Source organism: Agelaius phoeniceus, chromosome 3, assembly GCF_051311805.1.
Source record: "Agelaius phoeniceus isolate bAgePho1 chromosome 3, bAgePho1.hap1, whole genome shotgun sequence".
Classification (NCBI taxonomy): Eukaryota; Metazoa; Chordata; class Aves; order Passeriformes; family Icteridae; genus Agelaius; species Agelaius phoeniceus.
In genome coordinates, this window is record NC_135267.1 from 76301891 (window position 1) to 76325493 (window position 23603).

Here is a 23603-nt window from a genome sequence, read left to right on the forward strand (position 1 = left end):
TGATAGGTTGTTTTGCTTGCTTGTTTTTTGAAAGCTAGCAAAGAAAGTATTTGTTGTATCTGCCCCTGTAAGGATCTGCAATGCTTTGGAAGGGGTGTGAGGTAGCTTAGAGCCCCCTTCAATGCCTACTATAACACTGGCCATGCCAGGCCTGCATCTGCCATAATACAGACATGAGTGCAGGCTCTCATTTGGAAGTCTGGGCTGGTCTTAAGGAGCAGGAGTTTGTTTTGTGAAGGGTTCTTTTTTCTTTTTTTTTACCCTCTCCTTTTTACTCCTGCTCCTTTCATGTTTAAGGAGCAAGCTCTTCATCTTGGCACTTGTGTCACCTGTCAAAACACTGTCCTAAGCAAGATCAAAGTGTAGAGAGACTGGTCAGGTGAATGTGCTCAGCTGGCATTGCTACTGCAGCCTGAAACACCTGTCAGATCTTGTCTTTTATTTTTTTCCTTAAGAGACTTGAAGACTCAGGAAAAAAATCTTTCACTGGCTGAGTTGTTTGTATTTGATAATTGGTAAGCAGTGTTATGAAACATCAGCTTTGAAAGCAGCACAAACCTCTTTCAAGATGATGTGCCATTCAGGCTGTGTCTTGTTCACTCTCACTAGGGTGGAGAGCAAGTCGTGGTCCTTTAGTGTTTTGAGGCAGGCCAGGTTTCCCTTCCTTTCATTCATCTTTTCTCTAAATGAAAGAAGTTGGGTGTGAGCAGGACGCACCAGACCTTCTGAGAAAGGTGTTTGTGTTTGGTCCTCTTGTTTCTCACCCTTTCAGAGGATCCCCTTCACATGCAGAAGATGAAACCTGTCAAGTACCCAGCTCTCTTTACTTACTTTTGCCATGTTGGATCATGGTGCTACATGATGGCAGAATACAAGCTTGGGTAGGGCTTGCTTGTTTAATAATAATAAAAAACTGAATCTGGTAAGCTGCCAGTACAATTAGCTGGGTAAGATGATGTTTCTCTCTTTTGGAAATGGCTTCTTGATTATAAAGCAGGAATTCTGCATTTCTGGCTAAGATGTTTGGGAACCTTTAGCTCAGGATCTCTTGAAGGAGTGAATGACCTTCCTTCCATGCTGTCTGGAGTCGCACATGTATTTAAGAGTACTTTTTTTTTCCCCCCCTGCCCTGTCTATTTCCTGGTCAGCAAATGTATTGCTTGGAAATAACTTGTAGAGTAACCTAAACATTTAATGACTAAACATTTCCAATTATTTTATGTTGAATTCCTTTTTTCTTATCTTTCAGATAATGAATATGTTTTTATAGACCTGGAGCAGAAGCTTAGCAAATACTTTTCAAAGGAATGGAAGAAAGAGACCACCAAAGTAAGAGAGGTGTTTAACTTTGGAAGCTGCTGCTTTTTTATTGGACTGCACAGTGAAATGAAAACTCTTAAACTAAGGTCCATAGAGCATCTTTTGAAGATGGTCTGCAGAATACTTTTCATTAGCAGGATGCAGTGACTTTTGCATAGTTGCACAATTAGTTAAACCAGCCCCTTATGCAACTTTAGCTGAGCCATAGTAACCACAGGGTTGTTGCTCGGCTGCTGCAGAAGTGGAGAAGGTCAGTTGGTCAGTTTTCCATTTGAATTTAGTCTGGAGACCTCATTTTTATCCTTAAGCAAAACAGCCTAAAATAACCTTTTGTGACTTGAATCTGGTACATGGGAAATGACTGGAGCTGTGACTCTTCCCAGAGTATGTGCAAAAGGACACTGGAGGGAGAGGAAGGATATTTTGTTTGAGACAAGTCCTAGTTCTTTAAGGCTAGCTAGCCCTGATAAGGGAGGGAAAAACTACATGAAATAAAGACAAGCTTATGTAATTGTTTAATACTATTCATTCAGACATGATAATGCCTGTTTGTGTGTGTCATTAATAGAGGAGCCATAGTCTAGAGCAAAGTATAGCATGCAATTGCTTTCAGATATCTTAATTGGGTCATTGTAAAAGTTGTCAATTACTTTTTTCTACCTTGCCTAAGCATTTTCTTTTGCAGAACAGGCACACTTGCCATTTCTGCTGCTTACAGAAGTTTGTAGATAATTAGTGAGGTTTGGACATCTCTCTTATCCCCAAGCATGTACTCTGCTTTTCCCAAACAAGTGAGAGTTACTTCAGAAAGAGCCAGAATCATGTGGAGGGGCTGTCTGTCCAGCCAGTGAGAGCTTCCCAAAGCAGGTGTTTGTGGTCACCCCAGGACCTCAGGATGGAGTATGCTTTGAGGTCTCTCTGTGATTGGATTCTTGCTACACTTTTCTGGTCAGGATAAGTGTTGAACCTCTGGTGTGATGTGAATCACAAAAGACTCAATGAGTTGCTATTGGCAGTACTACAGTCTGAGATGAGTTAGCCTATTGGACTGGCTTAGTTGACAAGGATTTACTCTCTATGAAGAGGTTTCAGGCAGAAAGCCCAGTCCAGCAGATAAAATAGGGTGGCTATGAACAACTTCCAGAAATGAAATGGAGATTTTTGCATGGTCAAGAAGCTGTCTGCCTCAGATATGGAGGGCATGGACCTTGTCCCAGTGAGATGGATCTGACCAGCAAAGCCTTGGAATTGCCTGTGGGAGTAAAGTTACCTGTGTGAACATGAAAGTGGCGAAGTAGGAAAGATGAGAGAGTGAGCTAGTAAGATGTTCCTTTATTCTTTTTCCCTTTTTTCTTTTTTGTTCTGTTCAAACAAGCCTGTAAGTCGGAAAGATAGGCTGTAGCTAAAACAACAGGACTTCTGCTGGCTTTCTTCTAGCAGCACTCCTCAGTATGAAGCAGACAGCACCACTGCCTTTTGCTCTATGGCTGCAGGAACATGTGAATAACTAACCAGGAGCCCTGCCAAACAAAAGGCATGGAGCTGATACCAGGCTGGTGCTCCTGAGCCCCAGGCAGTGAGCGCTGAACATGGCAGTGTGTCTGTCCGTGCTGGGTGATGTGGTGTGGTGCAGGGATGGCTGGTTGCTCCTAGGAGTGCCCTGGAAATGCCATGGCCATGCCAAGGTGGCACACTGCACTGCTGCCTTGCCTTGCACTGTGAGGGAGGCTGGGTTAAACTTGCTGCGTTCAGCACGAATGTGTTTGTGGTGCTGCCAGGTGCTGAGCTAGGTAATTCTGGGCCAGCCTGGGTGTCCCCAGGCTACTCTGGGACTCTTACACCAGCTCATCCCTCCTATCCAAAAATCTTCTGCTCTTCCTAGGAGATTTTGTCGTTCAACCTGTCTGATTGTTTTGTGATGCCTCATTGTCATGAGCCTCCAAGACAGTCAGACTCCCTCCTAAAACTTGCCAAGAGCTAAGAGTAGAAAATGAAAAGCAGTATGGGGAGTAAATTTCAGAGGAGAGAACATTACCAGATAGGGTAACAGGAATTTTGGATGCTGATCATAATTTAACTCGTCTTCTGTCTTTGCTCTAGGGGACAGAGAAATTCAGCCCTCCATTTGTTGCATTCTTTAGAGTACAATACTATGTAGAAAATGGAAGAGTAATAGGGTAAGTTCTCTTCTGTGGTAATTACTGTGTTTTGAATTATTCAGTGTGTTCTTAAAATGAAAGAAAAAGAATGTTTCTTTGTTAAGCTCATTTCTGTGAACTCATTGAAATAAGCTTTAAAAATCAGCTTGAATTTTTTTAAGACCTTCACAGATGTCCTCACTCAGCTATGAATGTTTTCTGCCTGAATCATACTCCATATCCCTAGGAAAATTATGACTGCTTTTCCATCTGTGTTGAAAGTGCAGGTTGAATGATGACATTATCAAAACACTCTGCTTGTGTCTTTTGGTTGTATGAAAGGCACTGAAAAATAGTTATTTATACTCCAAAGCACATGCTTTGGATCTATTTTTTGTATTTGAGCAGTGCTCTGTGCAGTCTAATCCTGGAAATGGACTTTCATACATGGACAAAACAAATTACTTCATAAGTTAGACTTTTTCATTTGTAGTCCATTCACATGGAATATGGGCTGCACTCAAAACAGCACCACCCTCACCCATGGTACAGAACAAAGGATGAGGTAGTTAAAAATGAACAACTGACAGAGTTAATTTACATCAATGCTTCTGGTGTGGCTCTGTCCCTGGGGGAAGCCAAGAGCTGGGGTCATTTAGGTGGATTAAAATCTTTACCAAATTTTTGGCATATGTTCTTGTCTTGAGCAAAGCTTGTGGTTTTCTATGTTTTCTCTCTCCATAGTCTTTCACTTTTGGTTACTGGGGACTCCTTCTTATGGAGTCTGTCTGGCTGATAAGTGTTTTTTGTTTCATTTTGCCTTTTTTGTACAGAGAGAGATTACATACCATTCTGCCACTCCCAAGTTATGTATCCTACATCATCACAGGCATATTTCTCTTGCACTAGTAGTTTAATTGGAGAGGTTTGTAGAGCCATGCGGAGATAGTTATCTGGCCCCTTCAAACTATACTTGCACACTTTTACAAGCAGACTGTAGTGTCCAGCACCTCATCTACATGCACATGTCAGCAGCCTGCTTCCCATGATCTCTGAGGGCAGGGGGTGTGTGGGTTATCAAGGCTATGCCATAGTAATTCCTTATCAGACAATCCCTGTTTAGCAGCTTGAGGAAGAAGACAAAAACAAGCCCAGGGCTCCCATGTCTTTTGATCTACCTTGCAGGGAATTAGCTGTTAAGAACTATCATGAGCCTAAGGCAAGGTGAAACAAAAGTAGTGCCAAGTTTAGAGGGAAAAGGAGGACAGGTGTGCAAGAAACAGGACTGGGAGTCCAAGGGAGTTGACTATCCTGGCTGCTACAGGCTTTCCAGGGAAACAGAAGTGCTTGATTGTAGTCAGTCTCCAAAACAGGTGTGATGTGATTTTTCTTTCATCTACCTTCTGCCCTAACTTCTTAGATCTCATGCTTCTCAAGGTAGAAGCTACCATTTCTTGTGTTTGTACAACACTTAGTGGGAGAAGACCTTGATCTTGGTTTGGTGCTCCTTATACACACAACTGTATCAGGGTGGCATTGGCACACATCAGACATGTCAAAGTTTAATCCCTCTTCTCAGCAGGATGATGTTTTTGAGGGTCCTTATCTGAACTTTGTTCTTGAAGTAAATTTGCCTTTGTCTTGCAGTGATAAGGTGGCACGGCAGCTCTACTACTGCCATCTCAAAGAGCAAGTGCTTATGTCTCATTGCAACCACAAAGAAGAAATCTACTTCTTGCTGGCTGCCTACAGCTTACAGGCAGACTTGGGCAACTACAGAGAGAAGGTCCACGCTGGCAAATATTTTGAACCTCAGGCTTATTTCCCACAATGGGTAAGTTTGGGGGGAACCTTTCTGTCAACAGATCATGCATGCAGCAGGAGCTATGCCAAGGTGGTACCTAACTGCAGCCATGCAACTTCCCCCTCTCCTGCTGCAATGATCAGGCAGATGGGTAGAGTATCACCCTGAAGGTCCCTCAGGAGATATCTCATCTTTCCACTGGATGTAGGTGCACGTTCCTGGGCTCACTCATCAGTGAGGTGGGTGATACATCCTTCCTTGGTGATGGCATGTGTAGGTGTCACATGAATAACTCTGACAGTGCAGATGTCTTTGTTTAGTTCTTCTATGGCTTAAAGGGTTGTGTGTTTCTAGTGGTACATTCAGCAAGATCTGCACATCCCAAGCTCTCCAGAAGACCTCAGGACTGCAAAGCCAAGTCTATTTCCCTCTGTTCTCCTCTCTGTAATGCTTGCCTCAGTGAGGGATGGATAGATCCAAACCCTATGGGGTAATACTGCTGTGCAGTGCCTCTGGTGCTTGCTTTGTCATTAATCTCTGCCTCAAGTGCAGTAAGAGGAAAAAGAAAGAGTTTGCATGTTTGTTTATAAGCATGTGCATGTGACTTGTGCCCTTCAGGACTTACAACCAAGAATTCATTTAATTGTCAAATGAAGGCAAATTAGCTAAGACTTTGTTAGTTGGCTGCTTGTCCCAGGCAAGTTGCATCTCCCCTGTTAGATGGAACTGTCCTCTGCTTTGGGGAGAAGGTTCAGATCAGTGACAGGATTTGTCCTGAAGACCAATAGTACCTTTTATGCACAAATCCTAGCCTGGCTGCCCTGCTGCGCAGCAGTGTGCCTTTCTCCCAGACAACAGGCCCTCATCCCGTACCATTCCTTGTTACTGGGTGCCTGTCAGGAGGTAGCTAACAAAGGGCTGGAAATGGTGGGTCTTGTGTGCTGTTTCTGAGGCAGCTAAAGGGCTTATCACAGACTGTTGCTCACCTGCACTGAGCCACAACCCCAAGCAAGTATGTGGGTGATTTATTACATCATTACAAACAGCAAAATCTGGCAGGCATGGGGACGCTTCTCTCCCTGCCCCTGGGGAGATAGTGAGTAATCTCCTCCTCCAACGCAATAACTTCCTTCAACACGTGCTTCATATCATATGGCCAAGGGCTGCCCCAAGTCTCGTGCCAGTGAGGAGAGGCACTGCTGCCCTGGGCTGACCCACCCAGCTTTGAACTGTGGAGCTGGCACATCTCTTTCTGCTGACACTGCACAGCTGATGGCATCAATATTGTCCTCCACCAAGGCCAGCCTTCCTCGTGGGAGGGCAACCAATCTGGCAGGGCATGCAGAGGTGTTAGCAAACAGAGTAAGCAAGGGCTTTAATATTAAATGTAAGTGGGAACTAGGTGGTGATGGGGTCTCGTTGGTTTGAGCCAGGACAGGTTGTTTCTGGCAGGATGTTCTCAGGTACCTGGTGCAATCTAGTTTTAAATGCCCCTGGTGGTGGGGGATGTTGGGAAGTGAATTCAGCCAATCATCCCTCTTACCTGTCACTGCCACTAATGGCCTGAAACGAACCAGTTGAGTATGGGAGAGGGCTGAGCTGCCCAGTAGCCTTTTACGGAGAGGGCATCTGGGTAAATGTGGGAACTGGGCACTTGCAGGGCAGGAGCAAAAGGCCCAGGGCAGGTTTTTCCTACTGCTTAGTGAAGCCACGTGCCTGCCAGCCACTCCTAATAGATAAAAAAAATACCTTGAGATAGTGTTATCCACCCTTTGAGAATAGAAATGCTAAATAAGCCTAATGTGTAGTTTCTGGTCTTAAAAGGAAAACCTAGTATTTCTGCCTCTTCAGAGATGTTGCTGCTGATTGTGCTGGCATGCAGAGGAGTATTTGTTATCTGCCCATAAAAATTTATGGATGCCAAGAGTTAGGAAAACTAATTCCAATACTTAAAAATGAAAAGAGCTGACACGACCTCTGTAGTCTTGGTCTGTTACAGTTTTGCCACTAGGATCTGTTTGGAGACATCAGTGTCATCTGGGCTGCTTTAAATGCTTATCCTCCAGGGAGGCAGAGGCAAACACAGACCAACATCTTGAGGGAATATATGAACCTCCTCCACCTCCAGCCACTGCTTTGCTGTTGATCACAGCTGCCTCTCATGGGGATTGCTGAAGACCTGTTTGTTTTCTTTGCGGTTTAGATAATTGCAAAGAGGGGGAGCGACTACATCTTGAGACATGCCCCAGAGATGCACCGAGAGCAGCAAGGGCTGAGCGCTAAGGAAGCGGTGCTGAAGTTCATTAAGGAGTCCTGCCTGCTGGAAGATGTGCCCGTCCACTTCTACAGGCTGCAAAAGGTTGAACAAAGAGCTTCTTATTTTGAACTTCTCTCCCATCATTAATTGAGTGCACCATGGCATTTTTCTCCTTCTGTTTGTTTGAGGGACAGTTGCCTCTGATTCAGAGAGGCCAAACAAATCTAAAATGCTCAGTCAAATGAGGACTGTCCCCACAAACAAATCCATCGCCAATGTACAGATGTAGCTGGAATTTAGTTTTGTTCCTCAGCCAAGAAACTGGCCACAGGAATGGCAAAACTTCATATTTGTTCCTGCCTGTCAGTAGAATTGCACCAGGGAAATCAATGAAGCCTCTTTTTTTCCTGTTGTAGTTCATTGAAATTATGACAAGAGGTCAGCCAGCTTTCACACAAATGTCGTGTAACAACTGAAGGTGACACTGAGTCCATTCCAACTTTCGTATCCCATTCCTTCTCCAACCCTGCCAGAGTGTTTGGTGTTTTTTCAGCTATATGCTTTTCTTGGCAGTTTTGGATTCCTACATTGTTGCTTGTTAGACTCTTTACCCAAACCTGCCTATACAGAAGATGCTTCATTTTCACATGCTGAGTGCTTAGATCTAGAAATGAGAAGTTTTCTGTTCCACTTAGGTGAGTGAAACCTGCCTATGCAATTAGGAATGGCTTGGGTTTTTTTTCCAAATGTCAGACTCATAATTAAACTTTTTGGGTTTTTGTGCTCAGTGGCAATTATGTCTGAGAAGTATACATGTCCTCTGAACATATCTAACAGCTCTAGTTACTGAAGAAACATGCATTTTCTTGAGAAAATAAGTTTCGATCAGTAGTCCAGGCTTAGTTGCTTGCAAACCAAAGATGCTGGCCTTTCTTCTGTTCTCTGTTTTGATTCTTAATGCTGTTAGTGATGCAGTCATGAGAGAGTTAGTTACACTTGAATGCCATAAGAAGTCCAGCTGGCAGGACATGATACATTTTATATCCAAAAGCATCAAGGCTGTGAAATTGGTTGCTCTTAATATTTAAATTCCTGGTCGACTTGGAATTTAGGCACCATGTACTCTTCCATGTGTTGTTTGATTCTTAATAGAGTCTTATTCCTGCTGTGTGACACAATTATCTCATTTTGTGGTGAGAGATGCTCCTCCTAGGTGATGCTTGGGTCACCAATTACCTGAGCCAAGTGCAGAGGAGTTGGTGAATGTGTTGGTGGGCTGGTTGCCCTGAGATTTCAAAAGCAGTCACTTTTGTCTTAAGACCCTCCTCATGGCTTCTACTGAGGTTGGGAGCTAAGGAAAACACAACACACCCCCTATCTCTCATTCAGACCAATACTGATTTACAAAGCTCTTTGTCCTTAGGAGGCAGAAAATATTTCTTATTATTTCTTACTTTGAGCTGAAGACAGGGATGGTACCAGGGATAAAGGGTGGGGTAATGTGATGGCATAAGGCTTGTATCTTGTAAGCCAGATGAGGAGAGACATGAATAAAGATGAGTTGTGACATAAAGTTTGAGCTTTGTGAGCCCATACATTTTTACCTCCAAATTTTCTTTCTCCTTTTCTTCCTAACAAAAAAAACGTATGCATTCCACTCACTAACTCTGTTGTGTTAGGAGAGGCTGAAAGAATTAGCTTATGATATTTTTGGTCTTCAAGCAAAAGAATATGAATAGAGACCAAGTATGTCATACCAAGATGCAGCAGGAGTTAAAAGACAGTATTTCAACCCAGGTAATAAAACTCATGTAAAACCACCTACTCCCAACACCAAGATAGAATGTTAGAATGAAAGCCCCAATAACTGGGCATTGATTAGCTCTCCTCCAGCCAAAAGCAGTCTACCTAAGATCCAGCAAATCCCTGGATGGGAACAGCAGTGCTGTGGCAAGGAGAGGGGAATGGGTTCCCGTTCTGTTTTGGGCTCTCTGTCACCTGGAGAGCAAGAGTGGTGCATGTTCATGGGACAGCAGAGACAGCATGTGGTTACAAGAGAGGTTACAAGGTACCCCTGAGAACAGTAATTGTCCATATTCTCAAATCCCTAAAGCTACAGGATTCTCTGTCCAGGACAGCTAGGACATATGCTGGTGAAATGCCTGAGCCTCCCAGCATGAGGGAATTTTAGGTGTAGGTATTTCAGGGGTCAACAAGGCAAGGTGCACTTTACAAACATAATAAAAACCAAATGAGCTGATGGCATCTGTGTGATGAGGAGTCCTGCTACCTCTCCTGCAGTAGGTGCCAGAACAAGAGCATGGTCTTTGTAGATTAACCTTTGACTCTTCTGTTCTTTTAGGATAAGAAGGAGGATCGACCGACAGTTATCCTGGGCCTGACCCTGAGAGGAATGCACATCTATCAGGTAACAGACTGCTGTGAAAGCCTTCTGGTGTAGCATTAACTCTGCCCAGTTCCCTGTCCTCCCCCCTCACCGTGGCTCCTCTGCCTCCCCTGCAAACCCCAGGCTCCACATATCTCAAATTCTTGGTTGTTTGCAAATTCTTTGCACATCACTGATTCCACCCTGTACCTGCCAGTCCCTGTGTCACTCTGGGTTTGATGTGTTGCAGGAGGTGAATCACGTTCGCCAGCTCCTCTACGACTTTCCCTGGTCACACATTGGGAAGCTGGCCTTCCTGGTGAGTATGATGGAATGGAGGCCATCTGCCAGTGGCTGCCAGCCTGGGATGTGGCAAAGCTGTCGGCCTGCCTGTGCTGCTGCGTCATGTCCTGTCACTTGCACGCACAAGACCGCAGCTATCTCTGGTAACTGTGTGGCTGAATACGTGCTCCTGCTCATTTCTTTGGCATCTCTCCTCTTTGTGCAGGGGAAAAAATTTGAAATCCAGCCAGATGGTTTGCCCTCTGCACGGAAACTGGTTTACTACACGGGTTGCCCCTTCAGGTCACGCCATTTGCTGCAGCTACTCAGCAACAGCCACCGGCTCTTTCTGAATATTCAGCCAGTTTTGAAGCAGATCCAAAAACTGGAGGAGGCTGAAGGTATGTTAGGGAACACCCAAGTGAGTTTAGTAAGAGGAAGAGTACAGTGTGTTAGTCTCTTCTGTTGTTTCATGATGCCTACTCTCATCTAATTAATGGTGTTTCTGCCTTATTGGGGAGTCAGTGGTAGAAGCAGAGGTGTTAGGTACCTTTCAAGTCCATTCCTAAGAAGTAATTGTGGCTCCCACATTGTTGACTGTGATCAGAAAGTTGTTTTGTGATATCACCTCTCAAGTGGTTTCTGTCTTTCCCTGCAGTGGGGTTACAACAGTGGCCTTGAGCAGTGTGGGTGCAACCAGTGGCATGTGCCAGTCACCTGTAGAAAGGCTTACTGATCAAGTGCCTGTAGGCAAAAAGCCCTCGGTTGTTTTGTGTCTGTTAGTGTCACAGATTTCTCAACCACCCTCAGCACATACATGCCATGGGAGAAATAATAAATCAGTACTAAATACCAGCCACAGAAATCTTGTTCTTAGCTGACTTAGCGTAGTGGTGGGTATTTCAAGAACCAATCAGCACATCTGATTTTAAAGATTGAGCACCAAATTTTACTAGGTAATTCCCTTTTTTTGTTTGCTTTTGTTTTGCTTTATTATTATTGACCATCACTCTGAAACCTACTGTTTTCTGTATTATAACTGCCTCTACCTGCCTGTTCTAATTTAGGAGATGCTGGGTTTACTGCGAGAATAAGTAATTCTTTTACAATTACCTGAGTATATATCTGTTGAGCAAAAAAAATACAAAGCTGTCCCTGTATTTGTTCAGTAGCTGCAGCGGTTGTTTCTTAGTTGTTGGCTGATGCCAACGGAACTTCCTGAATATATTTTGTTACCCTTCCTTAAAGTTCTCACTGGTTTCTCCCTCAGAGAAGAAGCGCTACCGGGAGTCCTATATCAGTGACACTCTGGACATGGACCTGGACCCATGTGACAAGAACTCCCGTGGCAGCGGGAGCAGCGGGGGCAGCCGCAGGGATAACCGCCTCTCGCGCCAGTCCACTGGGAGTCACGGCAGCTCCCACACCTCGGGCATCGAGGCTGACTCCAGGCACCGCGTGTCCGTGGAAATGTCGGTGGATGAGCCCTTCAGCATTGACCGTGTGCATAGGAAAGAGCAATCCTGCAGCTCAACCATCAGCTACGGGAGCTCTGGCATTGACAGTGGCAGCAAAGGGAGGGCTGAAGATGACGCTCAGGATGATGGTAAAGAATTTGGACATGTGGAGCAACTTCTAAGCCAACTTTTGTCTTCTCCTGCAGGAGAGCAGGGAATAAGAGACTGTACAGCAGCTTGGAGCACAAGTGTAATGCTAACCATTCTCCTGCTGCTCTCTTCCTCCTAGAGCTTGAGCTGGCAGTAGATGAGCCAGAGGAGATGCCTGTAGATGAGCCTTTAGAGGGAGACCAGTTAGAGGAGGCCACTGTGGGAGAATCTGTTGAATCCCTGCCTCTAGATGCTGCTAGCTGCCAAGGTGAGATGGCTTTCTGCTGCTGCTCAATGCTGTTCTTTAAGGCTCTAGCAACAGGCATGATCTGAGGGATCTACAAAAACTCTTATCTCCTTCTAAACAGCTGCCAGTGCTATTTACTGCCCTACTGCAACAGGATTTGCAGGCAGCTCATCTAGAGTTTACAGGCCAGCATTCTGTACTGTATGTACAGTGCTGCTCTCCTCTGTGCTCCTCAAAGTCTCCCTTCTCTAAATGTGCCAAGCTTATATTCAGTTAATGACAAAAAGATAATTGAGGTAAACCTTTTGTAGGGAAGGAATATGCTTTAATATCTTGTATGCCACAAAACAGCCAAGGGGCTCAACCACAGAATAATGGGATGGTCACAGGAATTCTTAGGTAAAGTTTTGTGGCTTGTGATACAGGGAATGCTAGGCAACAGGGTTATGCAAGAGCTGTCTGGCCTTAATATATACAGCTTTTATAGGAAAGCAAGAAGGGTGAAAAAAATGGGACAAGTTGGCAAGAAACTGTTTCCATGAAAGTTTTCAAATGTTGATCTTTAGAGCCAAAAATGAGTACTTAGGAGCAAAACTCCTGGAGCATTGAGGGTGCTTAATGATGTATATTTGTCTTAAGAGGACACTGTTTGAATGTGACCTGTGAGAACAACTTCCCTTTTCTATTGCCCACAAAACCTCAAACTTGCAATGCTTTTCACTTCCTGCTTCTCCTTTGCAGCTATAAATCAGGAATCTTTGTCCGTGGTGCAAGTCACACTAATCAAAATGAGAGGACAAAGTGTGGAATCCCTTCACCAGGTAAGGGAGAGGTTGCTCAGCAGGATGGTCTGTGTGTGGGCATTGAACCGAGGTCCAGTGTAATGGAGACAGCTGTAAATCAGGACACATGGATTAGTTTGGATTTGACCGATTTTTACGTGGTGTAATCAAAACCAGCTGCTGGTCAGCTACTTCTCTCAGGAATAGCATAAGAGCAGCATTTGGGGTCAGAATAGTATAGAAAGGTTTGGAGCAATCAGCAGGGAGATCATGCAAACCAGTTATTATCTACCTTAGTCTTCTGGATGAGACATGGAAGATCAACCACATCAAAATTTTCGGTGCAATACAGAGCAAAAACCATCTATGCAGTTTGGATGTGAGTTGCAAACTTGATCATCTTGAAGCCAGAAGTAGCTTACATCAGAGCAAAACCAGATGCTCAAGCTCTAGTTGTTATATCATTTGTGTGATTATAGTCTGTGTGTACGGAAGTCTTTGTTGTCAAGATTTTCTTTTCACCAAACACTTGAGAAAGGGAAACTATATATGGTAAAGTACGTCAGAGAAGAAGATATATTTGGAAGAAGCTCATTAAAATGTCTTTTTAAGACTTCTTTTCTAACTATTGCTGTACTCACTGGGGTAAAAATGTGGTTTTTGAAAAAACCCAACCAAACAAAACAAAAGTCCCAAAAAAGCACCTCTACCCTTTCTTCCCTCTTAATCCAAAATTACCTTATCTCCTGAGAAAATTCTAAAACTCTTAACAAGGTTTTCAGTCACTTCTTAGGACTTCGTTTGTAATTTTCCATGTTTCTTTCTAAACCCAGTCAAAAATGATAAGAAATTTTCATTTATTAGCAAAATAGTCCATAAAGTGCTGTAGGAGACTTGAGCAGAAGCTAAAGACCATACAGTACAAATCATAATGAATTTATTCCTCTATTGGAGTGGAAGACTTAAGAGCTCATGGCTGGAAGTGGGCATCTTGCTTAAAGCAGTAATGTTTTTAAAGTTACTGCTGTATCATGCTTACGCTGTTAAATGATCATGAGACATCTGTTTTATACAGGAGTGTTAGGACTGTCTATATGATTGCAAAGACCTGGCTGCCACTTTAGTGCATCACATACTTGGTGGCTCCTTAGAAAACTATCAAAATATTCCTTACAAGGCCATGTAACTATATGCTGCAGGGTTTCATTAGCATTGACCAGACAGTGCAACATATTCCTGTTTCTGGGAGTACAGCTGAGCCAGAACAGGATTTCCTCAGGGTAGTTTTTTAATTCCCCTCCCATGGCAGTGAGAGAAATTATACTGGGAGTAAGTTTTCTGTGGTGCCAACAGAAGTGTCTTGGTTTCAAAATTATATTCTTAAAATTAGCCTTAATGTTAGCATTTAACAGGTGATTATTAAAGAGGCAGAGCAAGAAAAAAATACAAGTGTTGAAGCTGGAAATACTCTCAAATGGTCAATAATTCCTTCACAGAGGCTTGTGTAGCAAGATGGTGCCTCTGGGAATTACTGCTGATTTGTTGCTACTCTTTATGGAACAGTGTTATGTAGATGAAACTGTTTGTGGCAATTACTGGACACTGTAACCCATTAGTTTGCATGGTTGCCTTCTGAACCTTCCTTTCAGCTCATTAGACTTTGTGTTTGAGCACTTGGGGTAGTTTTTTGTTAAGTGCACTTCATCCATTTGAGGACAACTGCTTGGGTCTGCCAAGAAGTGTGAGGTCATTCAGGTGTCAGTATCTGTCAAGTGTTTCATCCATTGTACTGGACACTTGAGGACACAGGGCAGACAGATCAGGATCCAGCTCAACATGGCATGGCAGCTTAATGCACTTGTAATTTCTGAATTGTACAGCTCCTTGTTTAAGCCAACATCCTTCAGAAGGCTGGTGGGGCTCTTTTGAAAGTGGGGAAGAACAACTTTGAGAAACTTTTGGCATGCATAGGCAGAATCCTTAGGCTCCGTCTGAGCTCATTGTTTTTATTCACGTGTGTCTTGCTGAACTGGCAGGTCAGATCGCCCAAAAGCCGGAGCTGCATGGAGCAGCACAGCCAGAGTTTGGATGACATCCGCTTGTACAAGCGCCGGCACCCATCGCTAAGTGCCACGCTGTCTTCAGACACGTCCCACAGCTACACCTTTGGCTGCAGCCTCGAGGACAAGCTGTCTGTCTACGGCTGCGTCTATTCCACAGCGGACTGCAAAACCAAGTCTGCCCTTTACGGGAAGCGATCCATGAACTGCCTCTCCTTGGATCTTCTGGGAGAGGACCAGCTCCCAGAGGAGTTTGTGGTGTAATGAGATTGGAGCTCTTCCATACCAGGAAACAGCTCATCATGGCAATATATACCTCATTAACGTGTGATGTCACTCTGGTTCTTGCAGGAGACGGTGAGCGGCTTTGTTATTCAGCTCCGTATCAGTAATTGGCATCACTTCTGCAGAGCTGGCTACAGGGCAGATCAAATGGAGTGTAGCACTTAACACTGGCATTGGTAGTGTCTGTCTGAGCAGAAAGTGGAAGTGGCCTGCACCCTTGAAAGGGACACAACCAACGTAAAAACCAAAAAACAGTGGACCAAAACTGACACTGAGCTAGTAAAGCAAACTTTGTCTAAATGGACTAATCAGAAATTTAAACTTTGTCATGTTCCTGCCTTTCTCTTGTGGTCCATGTTTCTTAATTTTAGTGTACAAATAGTTTGTCTTCAGTTTGTGCTGCTGCAACATTGCCAACAGCTGTCAGGCCAGGATACACTCTAAGCACATTTGGAGGGCTGTGTATGGAAGTGTCTGGCCTGTTTCAGTTGTAATGAACACAAGTTGCTTGTTCACTGCACTGGGAGCAAGACCTGCTCTGCCAGGAGTTTCTTCTTCTTTTGTTGTTGTTATTTTGTTGTAAGCATCCAGCCAAATAAAACGTGTGGTCTTTTTTTTTTTTTAATTGCAACAAATGGAGCTGACTGTCAGCTGTCTACCACTGCTGTGATGCAGATTGGCATTATATCCTTGGGGAGATAGGGAGGAGATAAAGCAAATGACTTGGCTGCTTCTGAGAGTACAGAGGGCAAGAGCATTAATTGACAGGCTTTTGAAAAGAGGAGTGTGACTGGAGAATTTGTCCAGGCATGATCACCCCTTACATTGATTCATACTTTAATGCTGTTCTTTTATTTGTTTTTAATAAATCTGTTCCTTAGATTTTTTTCCCCTTCTGCTTAGGAGGCAAGTAAGGATTGGAGAAAGTCACCTTGCAAGGACAGACAGAGTGACTGTGTCCTACTTCGTCATGGATAGGTCATGCAAATATGTGTGTGTGGTGCTGCAGGGCTGATGATGGTGCAGGTGTAGGGTGTTTGTGTGCCAGACCAAGGGTACTTGTTTTGGTGATCTTGAGAGTGGTGGATCTGGCTGTGCTGGCTCTCACTAGGGAAATAATCATAATTATGCTGTTTCATTCAAGCATTTGGTGTGGAAAACATCATGCTACCTTGTTACATGCAAATGAATATGTGTTTGGTTTCCTCCCCTCATCAATTGCCAGCATTGGGAAGCTTGTACTTGAAGGCCCAGCTTTGTGCCCAGCTTTTCACAGCCATCTAGGTGTGTTCTGGCAAACTAGAAGGAAAGGAATACTGTTCTGCTGGCTGGGGAAGTGTGTGTTGTGCAGTGTTGGTCATCAAAAGCTGAAGATAGCCTTATTCAGGAAAGAAAGGAAGCCAGACTATGACAAGAAAGGTTTGAGCTGCTGCTTTGATGGTGGGCAAGCTCAGTAGTTGTCAGGTAAATTGCATTCCTGTAAGTCATTAAATAGCAAATCCTTGAAGTCCATCATCTTGCTACTTGTGTGTGAATGCCATGTAGAGACAGGCCATGCAAGTGTATCTGCATTCACTGAAGTGGGACCAGCTGCTCTACATCCTCTGAGATGAATCCAGCACCAAACCCAAGCTGTGTGCACTGTAGCCATGACTTAATTGACTGTGCCCTCTTTGATCACACTGTTCTTTCTTGTTGTAATGAACAGTTAGGAGCTGTGTGTTCACTGTAGCCTCTTTTCCTTTGTTCCAAACAAAGCCAAAATGCCTTTGCAAAGTACTTGAGGTATGTTTACTGCATCCAAAATAAATTCTTCTAAATGGATCTAAATGGGTAAAGGAAATCTGGTTGGCTGCTCTTGAACAGTCCAGCCAAGCCTCCCTCTGTCAGTCACTCCCTGTTACCTGGGTCCTGTTTGGCCATAAGCCACAGGAGATGGGCATGGCCAGGATCCAGGAGGCCAGTGGCTGTACAGCACGCAGCAGCCTTGCAGCAATGCAGGAGCCTTGCTCTTACAGCCACCACAGAGCTGGAGGGATGGCTCTTACTGCAGCAGTGCCTGTCCATGAAAAACATGAGAGGGAGGTCTGGAGTGAGGGCCCCACTAACCTGTTGCTCTCCCACCCATGTAGATGTACAGTTATTTGTGGTTCTGGGAATGGTTGTTAACAGGAAAAAAGGTCAAAATTCAGTGGGTATAGTTGTTTGGAAAAGGGTCATAAAATGTGTGTGCACCATGTGCACACTTCTCTCAAAGACAATCACATCCTTATCTGCTTCAGCCTAACCACATCACAGAAGTGTTTATTACCACCAGGCAGCTCACTGTTCTGGTTTTGCAGTTAGCAGGCATCCAAAGGATTTGGTGAAGCACTGTAATCCTGTAATCCTGCTGCTGCTGGTTACAAAATGCACCAATGCCTGAAAACAGCGTAACTGACTCTTGCATGAGCATCCACTGCCTTGTACATTCCTGAGGAGTTCTTGTATTTATTCATGGCTGGTAGGGAAGGCAAACTCTACAGGTCTGACTGTCTTCTCTCTGTGGTCTGTGCAGCTCCCTCCAGTACTGTAAGTGATGTATGCATATGAAGGGGAGACCAGACACTTTGTGTATAGACTGAGAATGAATCAGTATCTTATGAGCACTGTGAATATCTATTATGCAACTTTTGTATTCATATTAAAAAAAAATCCACTTGTTTCTGCTAGTAATACATTTATTTTTTGTTTGGATTTAGAAGATCTCTTATTTTTGGGTTTGATAGTTTGGTAGACGTTAGTGTGTAAGCATTTATCAGCTGATGTTAGAAACTAGCTGCCAATATTTGTACATATTTGTAAAATACTCGTGTTATATTCACTCTATTTTAATGGTAAAAGTTTCTCCTTTCCATGAAAGGATTTTCTTGTTTAAAATAAAACATAAATAATTATATATACACCTGCAATAAAGAATGGATAGAAAAAAGGTAAATGTGTGGCTATTTTTGTGTCCAAGGAAGACTGTGTCTTCCATTTGAGATGGGTTGTGGAAATTAATTTGCTGCCAGACTAATCCATACGAGCTCAGCTAGTGATGACAAACCCAGAGGCACTGCAGTCACTGGAACAACTCCTGTTCCTCCTTGCTATTCTCAGTAGCACAATGCCAAAGGGTACCTTTGTCAGGTATTAAGACACAGCTGAGCAGGTTGGAGTCAGCAGGACACTCAAGGGGGCTGAATCTGACCGAAGAGACAAGTTAAGCTGCTCCTGGTGGTTAGTCAAGAAAACAAAGCGTGAACTCCCGAGGAGGTTGAGAGATCCTGTCAGCATCCTCCAGGGGCTGCATCCAAGGACAACTGCCAGCCCACAGGATGCAAAGGGCTGCTGAAGAGTACTCCACCAGAGTCACCTAACCTGCTGGCCTGGAGTCTGGCATGGATAAAAGAAAGGTTTCTTTGGGTCATAAATCTATGAAGGAGTGCTGCAGAGCTATCTGGATCTCTTCTTGAAGAAGCTTGCTCACTGAGAGCCTCTTATGAATGTGGGTTTTTTGTTTTTTTCATTTTCTCTGGAAAAAAATTACTTTTTATGTACTTTGGTAGGGTAGTATTGCCTCTATTCTTCATATTTCCTTTCTTGTACTTCATATTTTTGTCCAGTACCTGCTATGTTTCCAATACACAAATTTTCAAGGACTTTGGAAACTCATCCAACTTTGGCTTGGGGATGCTGGGAGAGGGCGATTTGATTGCACATGGAGCTTTGTATGGAGATAAAACTAAGTAACAGATCAACATCAGGTCACTCAAATTTGAAGGACATGGTCACTTCTCTTTGTTTTGTTGTTTGGCAAGTAATAGCACTCTTGCCCTCTAGGGTGGAGTCCTGCTGACCAAGGAGTCTGTCTTAGAAGGTGGGGCTTCTCGTGGTACCAGCAAATGCTGTATGGGTTCAGTCAAGTGCTGCAGGGGGATGGGGACAATGTGGTTACTTCTCTGCATCTGTTTTGAGGCATGCCACCTGTGGGAGCTGTACGGAGGTAAGGCCTGAAGGTGTGTGGTAAAGCTGATGGGTAAAACAACCCAGGTGTTTTGGGTGAGCTGAGAGCAGTTCTTCAATGGATTTCTTGGCAGCAAATTCTGAGTCACTGGAGGCTGATACCGTATTTTAAAAGTCTGCACATTTTTGAGCAAGTCCTAAAGCCTCTCACTGTAAAGCTGTAGCTCCTTGTTCCCCAGCAAGGTGCTTCCTCTGTCTGGGTCAGGTGGCTCCTAGTTACTTTGCCCAGGCTTCTCGTGGCAGCTCTCTTCCCTCATCCCCGCCCTCGTCTGCTCTGCCTCCACCTCGGAGCTCCTGCTATGATGCCTCCCCTTTCTTGGAGCGTATTCCCGAGCTCGTGGTGCCCAAGGCCTGGCTCCTGCCTTCATGTCTCTCCTGGACGCCCACCAGTTGTGGCGTGAGAAGGAGGGAGGGACCCATCGTGTCCCCTGGCGGTTCTGCCCGGCCCGTGGCGGCAGCGGCACGCCATCCATGGGGCAGCGCGGCGGCCGGGCCGGGCCGGGCCGGGCCGGGTGTGCGGCCGGGGTGTGCGGCAGGGCTGGGCCGGGGTGTGAGGCAGGGCCGGGCCGGGGTGTGAGGCAGGGCCGGGCCGGGGTGTGCGGCAGGGTCGGGCCAGGGTGTGAGGCAGGGCCGGGCCGGGCCGCGCGAGGGCGCCCAAGGAGCGCGGCGGCCTCAGGGCCGGGCCGGGGCCGGGGCCTCCAGCCAAGTGGTGCCGATTCCCCTCGGGCAGCTTCTGTCAGCATTCTGCGGGGTGCAGGCTGACCGTTTCCCTTGGGACAGTACAGCCCAGGGTGATCGCAACTTAAGTGAGCAGAGCCCAAAGCCAGCGGTGGCCATTCCTCACTGAATGCCGCACAAAGCCTGTGGAGTGGTTACAGGTTTCGGGGGTCCAGCTCCTGCAAGGAGGGATGTGTACCCAAACTGCACTGGGGAGAAAGCTGATGCCCTTTCGCCTCTGGTAACCCTTGGCCGGGCATAATATAGCCGTGAAACGTTGATACAAGTTCAGAACCTTCTCTCCCTCTGACAAGTTGGTTTAAGAAAGGCAGATGGGTTTAATGGGATGAGAAGTCCCAGAGGCCCAGGAGCTGCACCCTGAGATGCTGTAGCTGGGACAGCATGGAGGTGTGTGTGTGTGCTGAGCCTTCTGTGTGTGTCACACACATGGACATGGTGGGAGACAGGACGGGTGTGAGGGAGCCCCAAACACCACTCAGTGAAGCACCTTTTCTCTATGACTTGGACCGAGCTTCCTTTCTGCAGAACCTCTGCAGTGTCAGAGCAGCACCGCTGGGTATTTCCCTTAGGTGCACCCAGGAAATCAGATGTACTGAATTTTTAATTCCATACTGAATTTTTAATGACATCTGAGTGCCATTGCAATCACTTGCCCACCCTCCCAACTCAGGCTCCATGGCCCCCTGGGTAGCTGAATATTAGGGTTGGGCTGTTGTCTGTTCACATCTGGGCCCTTCTGTCCTTGCCTTCAGCCCATCTGGATTAGGGGCAGCTGGCACGGTTGCTGAGCCCACAGCTTGGCGAGACATGCACAGGTGCCTCTTGCACAACACCCTCCTGACATGGCACACCCTGGGTAGCCCTGACTGGTGCAGGGCTTCAGCAGGAGTGGAGTGCAGGACAGGGTGAGTCTGGTGTCAGCAAGAATGCCTTTGATCAGCAGGGATGGGCTGGAGGGAGCAAGGAGATGATGGAGAAATGTATAGAAAGGGTCTTGTTTCACTTCTCTCATCCAAACAGCATTTTATATAAAGTAAACCCAGCTCAAAGTAGTTCCTGTCCTTTCTTTGTTGGCACTGAAGCTCATTTTTTTGGCGGCACACTCCAGCCTATGGCCATGCTGTATTTTCATGCTGCCAGTCAGCCACATACTGGCTGTATCTGTCCTTCTGAACCCTGACTTTATCTCTGCAAGCAGGAGATTGTAGTTGCTAGAATAAGATCTAGGTAGCAAGCCTTGCATGGGAAGTCTGTTGTTCTACTGCAGAGATGTAATGATGAAAAATCATATTTATCCTTTTTGGCAGTCTGCAGGGGCAGCTGAGTATGGCTTATTGAGGAGCATAGCTGTGGTGTTCTAAAATTCTGCTTTGTTTTTACTCCTGGAAATATAAACATCACATTTTTATTTTAAATCTCATAAATACATTTATACCAATCTTTGTTTTTCTTTCTCCAATCAGTGCCGTTCTCATATGCAATGAGATAATTGAATATGGTATATGCTGCTTTCCAATCTGCAGCCTTATGTCTCAAGACACCGTGTGGAAAATACCACTTTAATAACAGTAGGAAAAATGTAGGAAAAATAATTTTCAGTGTAGGAAAAATCATTTTGTATCAGCCACGGAAAGCATTCATCCCCTTTGCTACAACCAGATGACAAACAATCTGAGCTGACAATTGTCACAATGGAGACCAATTCCCACATCCATGTTCTGCACCCTTGTAAAAAAGGAAGCCTTGACTATGGGTGTCTGTCAGATCAAGGGCTTTCAGACTGGAAGTGTTGCATCAAAGCAGCCCTTCCCTGCTTTTCTGCTCAGTGCAGGCTTTGGGGTTACCCTCCCCTCTGCACCCTCTCAAACTCAAGGGCATTCAAAAGAGCTCTGGCTATTGGGATGGAGATTCCTGAGCAAAATCTTGCACTACAGGAAGCCAGGTACTTTTCTCTCCTCCATATGTAACTTCTGGGGATGAGAGGGAGGAGGTTTTGCCCTGTTCTGAGATACCCACTGCTGGAAATAAGGACTGACATGCAGTTTATTGTTGTTTCTGAGAGTGGTATTGAAATCTTCCCTGTCTGGCTTATGAGCTGCACTCCTTATCTCTAGGGTGAAATAGCTCTCTGGGTGTATGGGGGAGGCACGGGAAGCCAGCCTGGATTTTACCTGTATTCTCCCCTGAAGTGGATCCTTAAACCCTCTGTGTTTGCAGGACCAGTGACACCAGCAGTGTCCCACTCCTCTCCTCTGGTGCACATAGTGCACCACTACTGCTATCAGGGAGGGTTTTGTGCCCATGTGCCCTTCCTGTGGCCAATGCAAACTTTCTGCCTATGGTATTTCTAGTCAGATGTGAAGAGAGGGCTACCATAATTCCTATGATAAAGTGCTATTGGATTATATGATGCATTTTTGGGAGCTTCTGTTCTTGGGATGGTCAGGAAGGACGTGCCAGTCACCAGAGTGGATGTGTTTAGGCCAGCAAGGCACCTGGGGGCAGGGGATGGAGTTGGTATTGCCAACTTTGTCCCCACATGTGTGCAGGTGTTGCAGTGCTCTAGGTTTTCTTTGGAAACCCAGGTCCCTGGATCATGCTTCTGCATAAGGCTTACAGCTTGTAAGAAGGAAAACAAGGAATGCTTTGCAGCATACCTGGCTGAAGGGAAAATCTGGCAATAGGAGTGCTTAAAGAGGCCCATGCCAGAAGGGCAATAGACCGCCTTGAGTACAGGTATGTTTTGGAACATCTAGATCCAAGCCCACACTTACACAATGCCTTGAGACTGGGAGTGGGGACAGCTCCCCTGGGGCAGCTGTGCCCCCAGCCTGTCCCAGCCCAGCCTGGCTGGCAGCACTGGCATTCAGCTATAGCCATGTCCTGCAGTGAGATGAGCAGTAGGGTTTGCTGTGGGAGCAGCTGGGTATGACTTTGCTTAACATGTGCTCTGCAAATAACAGAGCAGGTACCAACCATTGCTTTCCAATCTGCTTCAACACAAACCCATTTGAGCTCCAAAATTTTCAGCATTACTACTAAAAAACATAGGGCAGCTTAAGCAAACTTAGGGAGAGCTCCACAGCCATAATGTCAACTTTAACCTGTTTTCAGGAAAAAGAGGCAGATAGGAGCTCTTACAGACTTCTTTTTCCCAAGGACACAGCTGAGCTTTTGGACAACCCAGTATCTTTAAGATTAACAAACTTTAAAGACTCCTCAAAACTGCTGCCTCAGACTGCTAGTGCCACCACTCTGGCCCTGCTTCTTCGAGGCCATCCTTAGCTCAGAGCTGCCTCTCTAACTACAAGCAGGTGCCCACAAAGCTCCAAGTACAATTTCTTCCCATTTCAGCATGAATGCTTAAAACAGAAATCCCAACAAGGCATGGTGACAGCAGGGACAGTGAAGTGGTGACATCCCAGGTGTGGAGGAGCATGAAGTGGTTTCTGGTATTTCTAAGCCACTGTCCTACACCTGACAGCAGGGACCACAGAGTGTTCCTAGTGGCTCAGGCATTTAACTTGCTGCAGCTGGTAGCAGGTCCAGGAGGAGGGTGCTCCAGAGAAAGGCAATCACAGGAAATCAGCTGTCTTTCTGAGACAAATAGCCAAGTAAGAGAGAAGGGCTCAGCAGAAGCTCTGGGAGAA

At 45.4% G+C, this 23603-nt stretch overlaps 1 protein-coding gene across 3 annotated transcripts in view; it reads left to right on the forward strand.

Annotated features, from left to right (window-relative positions):
* The window catches only part of FRMD1 (FERM domain containing 1), a 40785-nt gene extending 22663 nt beyond the window's left edge, over positions 1–18122 (forward strand). For 2 of the 3 annotated variants that reach the window (XM_054630133.2, XM_077175627.1), the window contains exons 4-14: positions 1250–1329; positions 3421–3497; positions 5106–5292; positions 7466–7621; positions 9882–9947; positions 10156–10224; positions 10414–10588; positions 11458–11793; positions 11934–12062; positions 12783–12862; positions 14860–18122. In XM_054630133.2, coding sequence (XP_054486108.2) covers positions 1250–1329; positions 3421–3497; positions 5106–5292; positions 7466–7621; positions 9882–9947; positions 10156–10224; positions 10414–10588; positions 11458–11793; positions 11934–12062; positions 12783–12862; positions 14860–15147 — 1643 coding nt within the window. In that variant the 3' untranslated portion in view covers positions 15148–18122. The remainder of the gene's footprint in view (positions 1–1249; positions 1330–3420; positions 3498–5105; positions 5293–7465; positions 7622–9881; positions 9948–10155; positions 10225–10413; positions 10589–11457; positions 11794–11933; positions 12063–12782; positions 12863–14859) is intronic. The other variant, XM_077175628.1, reaches the window with a different exon arrangement.
* The last annotated feature ends 5481 nt before the right edge of the window (positions 18123–23603 follow it).